General features: G+C 38.3%; 1 protein-coding gene and 1 long non-coding RNA gene across 2 annotated transcripts in view; one reads left to right on the top strand and one right to left on the bottom strand.

Moving 5' to 3' along the window:
• LOC138009460 (uncharacterized) overlaps nucleotides 1–3298 on the bottom strand; it is an 11447-nt gene extending 8149 nt beyond the window's left edge. Inside the window, exons 1-2 of the long non-coding RNA XR_011124397.1 lie at nucleotides 3182–3298; nucleotides 1890–1970 (exon numbers count right to left, since the gene is read on the bottom strand). This is a non-coding gene — a long non-coding RNA (uncharacterized lncRNA). The remainder of the gene's footprint in view (nucleotides 1–1889; nucleotides 1971–3181) is intronic.
• Nucleotides 3299–3597: 299 nt separating this feature from the next.
• On the top strand, nucleotides 3598–6731 carry LOC138010206 (uncharacterized). The gene is made up of 3 exons (XM_068857145.1): nucleotides 3598–3665; nucleotides 3923–4064; nucleotides 4416–6731. The coding sequence occupies exons 1-3, from the start codon at nucleotides 3598–3600 to the stop codon at nucleotides 5454–5456; spliced, it is 1251 nt and encodes a 416-aa protein (XP_068713246.1). The 3' UTR covers nucleotides 5457–6731.
• The last annotated feature ends 364 nt before the right edge of the window (nucleotides 6732–7095 follow it).

Raw genomic sequence — 7095 nt, 5'->3', positions numbered from 1 at the left:
CTGGCTGGTTTATATGTAATCTGAACTCGACTATAATTTCTTTCCCTAGCAAACGTCCAACTTCGCATAAATCGAAAAGGAGGCTGTTATGACAATGGAAGACCCTACCCTGACATAATAAGAGAACGAGTGTTAGATTTAGCTCATGCAGGCACAAGTCAACGTCAAATTGCAACAGAACTTCGGGTTAGTCGGGGTTACGTGCAAAAAGTTCTTGAACAGTACAATGATAAAAACATTTCATTACGAATTCCCCGTACTAGTTTTTTGGTTTCAAAAGTTTCCAATGAAGTTCTCGAGTTTACGTCTGTTGAGAAAATTATGAAGCCAAGTGTCCATGCCTCTGAAATACGACAGAGACTTTTGTTGGATGGCGTTGTAGATGCTGACGATTTGCCGAGTGCTTCTCAAATAAATAAACGAATAACGCGTGACTTGGTGATGAGCAAAAAGAAACTATCAGTCATACCGTCAGAAAGCACTACTCCTGAACAAATTGCCAGACAAGACGAATATCTTAACGTCATATCTACATTTCAACCACACCAAATCCATTTCTTTGACGAGGCAAGTGTGATAAAAACCAGTGGGAATCGTAGTTACGGGAACGCTACCGTCGGCGAGAAAGCAGTCGAGTTTCAACGATACGCTTCGAACGCCAATTTTACCATCAACTTGCTCCACTCAGTACGTGGGGTAGACTATTATAATGTTCTTGACGGCCCGTCGAATGGATTTCAGTTGCTTTACTTTTTTGAAGATGCTGTTGAAATTCAACGCCCTGATGGAAGTGTTCTTCTTGAGCGTGGCGATTGCGTCGTGATGGACAATTGTGGTTTTCACCATGGTCTGTTTGTTGAGCCTGTTCTAAGAGAACTGTTGAATGAGTATGGCGTCCAGCTTATTTACCAGCCACCTTACTCACCACATCTAAATACGTGTGAATATTGTTTTCACCAAATAAAGGAATTCTTGCGGAGATGTCAAATGTTAGCGATAGAAGAGACCGAAATTGCCATAGCCGAGGGTGTTTCATTGATATCAGCAGCTAATTCAAATAACTATTTTCGCAATTGCGGCTACATATAACAACAAAAGCAATCTTTCGTGTCTTGTAAAGCTGTTGAGCTTTTGCCTCTACTTTATCAGTAAATTCGACAAGTTTCCACTTCGCAATTGCGTGATGAAACTTTTTATGGAGGCGTGTCTGTCAATCAAATTCGCGTACCCTGATTGGCTAACTTGTAAAAAATGTTTGTTGGGTGGCCACGGTAAGGCGCGTCGCACTATAATTTCCTTAGTTTTCAAAGTCTTCACCAAAGGGAACCCGGCAAAGCAGGAACCAAATAAAATGTATTCTAATATTTGAGAGCAAATACAGCAGCCTTACAGGCATGAGAGAATTAGTAACAATTTTCTTCTTACAGACCCTATCGCAAGTGGAGTTTTGAGAAAATGAGTATTTAGCTCACCTAAAACCCATATAACATTACACATGTTTGCATTCATTTTACACTACTAGCTGACAATCTCCCCTCTTCAACTTTTCGTTCTACCAACAGGCCCTGAAGATAAAACCTATACAAAATTAACCCTTTTAATCCAAATTGCCCAGGGGGAAGATGATTGTGCTAATCACAATAGTATATGCCTTCTAACTAGGACTCTAATTTTAGTAAAGGCTGCTAGGTGTTTTCTTGAAGTGCAGTATTTAATTCAATTGCACAACCTATGATTATCTTATTGCTAGTAGATGGAGGGAGAGGATTTAATGGGGAAAGCAAATTGTGTATCTCATTTCTTATGCTAGGTGTCAGTAGTTCTTTAGTTAATATAACACATGCATGTGTAAGTAACGAATGGGCCGGTAATGTAAGAATGGCTATTACCTCATGACATCTTTGTAGTTTTCTTGGCATGTGTAAAATAATGTTCTGCATTCCTGCTCAGATCTGTTTTTGTCGTTGCATCTTTGGGAATAAAAAGAGGTCTTAATTTCTCCTACAGAGAGTTGATACCATGCACATATTAAGTAGTGCTCTATTAATGCATAGTGATATGACATATGCACATCTGTACTTCATGAAGAGACAAATGCACTAATCTAATTAGGGTGCACACTGCTGCCAATAACTGATGACTGCAGACATGTGCTCTATTGTTTGCAAAAAATGTGGGTGTTTTAATTAAGAAATAGCCTTGCATTCTTAGATGCAGATGCTCCTCAAGCAATGGCAGTAGTGTTGTGATTGAATCTCTGCTGTTTTGTTCTTCAAAGTTTCAATGTACCCCTGCCTGAAACATAATTGGCTAACCTAAAAACACAATTATTTTCAACCATGTTTTAAAAAAATAGTAAAATTATTTTTTATCTTACTTCTTATGATGTATCCTTGTTTGCCTTTGTCCATGGTACTGAATATTTCCAAGATTTCTGTATTTACTACCTAATTTGTACTATTGAGGGGTTATTGGCTTTATGAATTGCAAATTAAAGTTAAAGGTAAAATGTCTGTCATTAATTCATTGTTATATATCAGACATACATTCTGCATGTACATTCACTTGAAATGTCGAAAACAGTATGTTTTCATGGGGAAAGATTAGACATTGATAGGGTCACACTTATTTTTCCTTAATCAAACACTGAAAACTTATGTCCCCATAAATTAATTTAATTAACCTTTTGACACCCAAACCGGTCAGACTTAGTATTTTACTCTGTCTAATGCCAGACGATTTTACTCGTCAATGGGGAACCCCCGGGAGTCAATGGGTTAATCTGAGCTACTTTGATTTTTTAGCTAATAATCAAACAGAACGTTTTTTGATACTGAAATACCCAAGATTCCTAGATTTATCTTCACCACCACTTGGTGAACAACATTCTAGTACAGATGATAAAGTGAGTTCCCTCAATCATTTTGATTTAACTTCTTCATATTAACATTCATGATGGTTTTACCTGAAAGTTAAGTCATAAGAAAATGATAATATATAGAGGTAAAGAGGTATAAGATGTATAAATTCGTAATGGTCTTAAATTTCATTGTGAAAATTTATGATCTTCCTGATTCCTTCTTGGATCAGCAAGCTTCGTAAAGGATTATTTGCAACTAGATCCATTTTATTATAACAAAGCTCTTGTGGTTTATTATTTTTTTACCCATTGCAGACTCACCATGCACTTGGGAATCATTTCTTTCAAAGATTGGCTGGAATAAAACCAATAATGAAACAGATACTCTGAGACTTTCAGTCAAATGATCTGCAATAGGCATCTGGCACAGAGAGCTTTTAGAGATCTATTACAGAAAGATATAAGATGGTGTTAGACATGAGTTAGGTGAACCAAATAGAATACTTCTAAATGTCATAACGTATACGTAACCAACTTCTTTTTTTTTTTTCCACTGGCTTCTCCCGTTCCCATCGCTATCTTTGACCTTGCTTGTATTGTCTCTAGTAAATTTTCGATACCGTTTTGAGTTGTATGTTCAGTGTCCGGTCTTGCATACCTTCATTATCCCTTGGCTGAGAGCTTTATCTTTCACAAAAAATAATTTTTAGCCGGCTGAACGTTTTCACAAAAGTAAGATGCTCCAAGTATATCGAAAGAATAAACAACGACAAGTAGAACAAGCTACCGACGAACTTTTCGGAAGGTACATTTTCCCGCTCTTTTGTATATCCCATAAAAGGAGTTCTTGAATCAACGCTCTCCCCAGTGTCTTTCCTTCGGACCTTGTAGAGAGGTAGGGTTGGGGGGAGCATTCCTTTGCTGAGGTCTACAGAATTTTGGCACTAGTGCTCATTGAATTTTGGAAAAGCGAAAATCGACAAGAATGTGAACTCAGGCTACGTTTTGCAACTGGTAGACGTTTTTCAAGCAATAGATTGAATGTGTACGTGTTCGTGATAGGGGATATGGGGGAAATGTCACCGAGGGGGTAAAGGAGGAAAGCGAACTTACACTCTACGACGGTCAGTGTTCCGTATTTGCCGAATCGTTTAATCTCCCAAAAGCGTTGCCTTGGTTTTGCGTCTTTCCTTTGGCAATGCAAGTATCAACAAAGTAGGAAAGCCTGTTAAGATTTGACTTCACATTTGACGATAGTCAAACTTGAAGTCAAAGGTGCTATCGTATTTGTCTTCGCCTTTGTCAAGTAACAAAGGAACGCACAAAGCCTCTTCAGATTTGACTTCACATTTAACGCGCGTCAAATGTGAAGTCAAAGTTGTTACGAATTTGACTTGACCTTTACCATGGTCAAAGGCATAAGCAAATTGGTAATGGATTTGACCGTACGTTTGACGTGCGTCAAAGGTAAAGTCAAAAGCGATTCCAGATTTGACTTAAGCTTTGCCAACGATCAAATGTGCAGCAAATCCAATTTTTCGTCCCGTGTTCAAAGAAGTCCACCAGAATGAGGGAACCAATTTTAGAAGCAGAACGTTTAACCTTGACATTGCGTTTCCTGGCTAGTGGAGATGACCAACAGTCATTAGCTTTCAGCTTTCGGCTAGGAAGAACCACTGTTAGCCATATTCTGAGGGAGACATGCAGTGCAATTTGGAAAGCTTTGGGGGAGATTTATTTAAAACCACCTAGTTCACCAGATGACTGGCAAGCAATTTCAAAGGACTTTGAGGAACTTTGGAATTTACCACACTGCGTTGGAGCTATTGATGGCAAACATGTTAATATGCAGTGCCCAAACAACAGTGGATCCTTGTTCTACAACTATAAGGGATTTTTTAGTCTTGTATTAATGGCAGTATGTGATGCCCATTATAATTTCACCCTGGTGGATATTGGAGACTACGGAAGCAACAATGGCAGTGGTGTCTTGTCACATTCAGAGATGGGTAAAGCCATTGATGATGGCTCCATTAATGTCCCAAAGCCTGAACATTTGGAAGGGTGTGATCTTCCCCTTTTGCCCTACTTCTTGGTAGGGGATGAAGCCTTTGGATTAAAACCATGGCTTCAGCGACCTTACCCAGGAAAATCCTTGACAGAACCCACGCAAATATTTAACTATAGACTCTCCAGGGCGAGGTGGGTGATAGAGAATGTGTTTGGAATATTAAGAGCAAGGTGGAGGGTGTTTAAGGGTCCTATTTCTGCCTCTCCTAAAACTGTGCAACTTATTATTGAAGCAGCTGTGTGCCTTCACAACTATCTGAGGCAAACAGAAACAGCTTTATATTGCCTATCTGGGTTTGTTGATAGTATGGATAGATCAGGAAAGATCAAGGCTGGGGAATGGAGAAGTATGGTATCTTCTACAGAGAGAGGAGCCCTAGATGGGTTACATAGGGTGAGAGGTTCCCGCTATACCCTTAATGCAATTCAGATCCGGAAGGCATTGACTGATTTCCTGAATTCCGAGCAAGGTGCAGTGTCATGGCAGTGGGCACACGTGAGAAGTACTGGTCCACTTGCAACTTAGTTTATACTTTTACGTTACTAGCAGTACAAGTAATTAACACTATACTATACGTTTTGGTATTTATGGTAACAAAAATAATGTACATACAAGTATAGTCCAGGAACACAACATTTATCATACATTATTCTTGAATACAGTAATTTTTTTGTGTTACAATTGGCTTCTTGTACAGGCTTGCGTTGACATTTAGCAATGAACAATAACAAAAAGTGCTTGTCCTGAAAGTCAAGGTCTTTGTGGCAAAACATGGGTTTCTATTAATTTTTCCTTCACCTTGGTTACCCTTTAGTTTCTTTTATTACAGCCAACCCAGGTCAAGCATACCCCCATAGATTCTATTAATGATCTATCATTTGAGATTTGAATGCATTGTCTCAGAACATCACCCTTGTGAGCAAGGCAGTGTTAGGTTACAAGTGATGGTGGACAAGCTAAGTGGCTATAAACGTAAAATAGGGCTGATTTGAGACTCTTGATACTGTAAATTAAACTAAAGCTCAACATTTGTAACAGAAATTTAATTCAGTGATTTGAATTGGCAATACTTTATTTATTACAACCGCTTGAGTTGCCAATGGTCGCTTTTAATGCAATCCTGTATTTCTCACACAACTGTCTTGTGCCAAAACTATTTTTGTACTCAAATTTCAAATATTCCAGTCATTAATAGAATCATGGGGGCTACACTTGAGCTGCTTTAACTGTAATTGAATTTATTGTACTTAAGGTAGGTAACAGAGGGAAATAAAATTATGCTCCTAGAAAGAAAAAAAAAATGGCACCTTCACAGAGATCTACTTTTGAAAACATTGTACAAACCTGGCATCAGGTGAAATTGTACACCCATTACAGGCAACCACACTATTTTCCTAAAAAAAAAAATTCTTAACATCATACAAACATCAACCTGGAAAACTCCCCCTTGAATTATTATTTTTTTTTACCTCTGTGAGATAAATTGTAGCAATATTAAAATATTAACAAACATTTTTAAGCTTCAAGGACAGAGAATATGACCCAGACTGAGGTGATGATAACCCTGCTCTTGTAAAGATATCAAAGAAGATTTTAAACCCTGCTTGAAATCTGCCATCACCTTGGCAATGCAACACTATTTTTACCTAAACAAAATAGAGCTATTTAGCTTTATCTTGTCAAATAGCATAAGAAACACACCCACTTTGTCTCCCATAACATAGAGACAGAGATATGCAGGATAAGAAACCAATCATTTTTAGTGTCCTTTATTAGTTCTATGAAAAGGGACCAAATGGAGCCTTGGGATCTCGAAATGGGTTGCCTGATGTTTCTGCATGGTAAGAAGGGTACGTTTGGTTTTGGGAAACTCCACCAATTGAGTGCATCATTTGCTCATACACCATATTTGAGATTTGCATCTTGACCCATATCTTCTTATCAGGAGGAAGCTGCCGAAGTTGTGAAGCAATTAAAGTACCAAAGATGTCATCTTCATCTTTTTCTTTCTCCACAACTTGGCCTTGTTTTGCAATGCTAGCCCCAAGTGATTGAACAAGTTCAAGTTCTGCCTCTTCACAGTCAGATTTCTTTTTCTTTGACTCATTTGTTTGTTTATGGAACTTCCATGATGCCTTCTGTGCTTTGGGCATGCTAGACTGCA

The sequence above is a fragment of the Montipora foliosa genome, chromosome 7, assembly GCF_036669935.1.
Source record: "Montipora foliosa isolate CH-2021 chromosome 7, ASM3666993v2, whole genome shotgun sequence".
Classification (NCBI taxonomy): domain Eukaryota; kingdom Metazoa; phylum Cnidaria; class Anthozoa; order Scleractinia; family Acroporidae; genus Montipora; species Montipora foliosa.
Note: the sequence above shows the minus strand (reverse complement) of the source record. Positions and strands in the feature narration are given on the sequence as shown.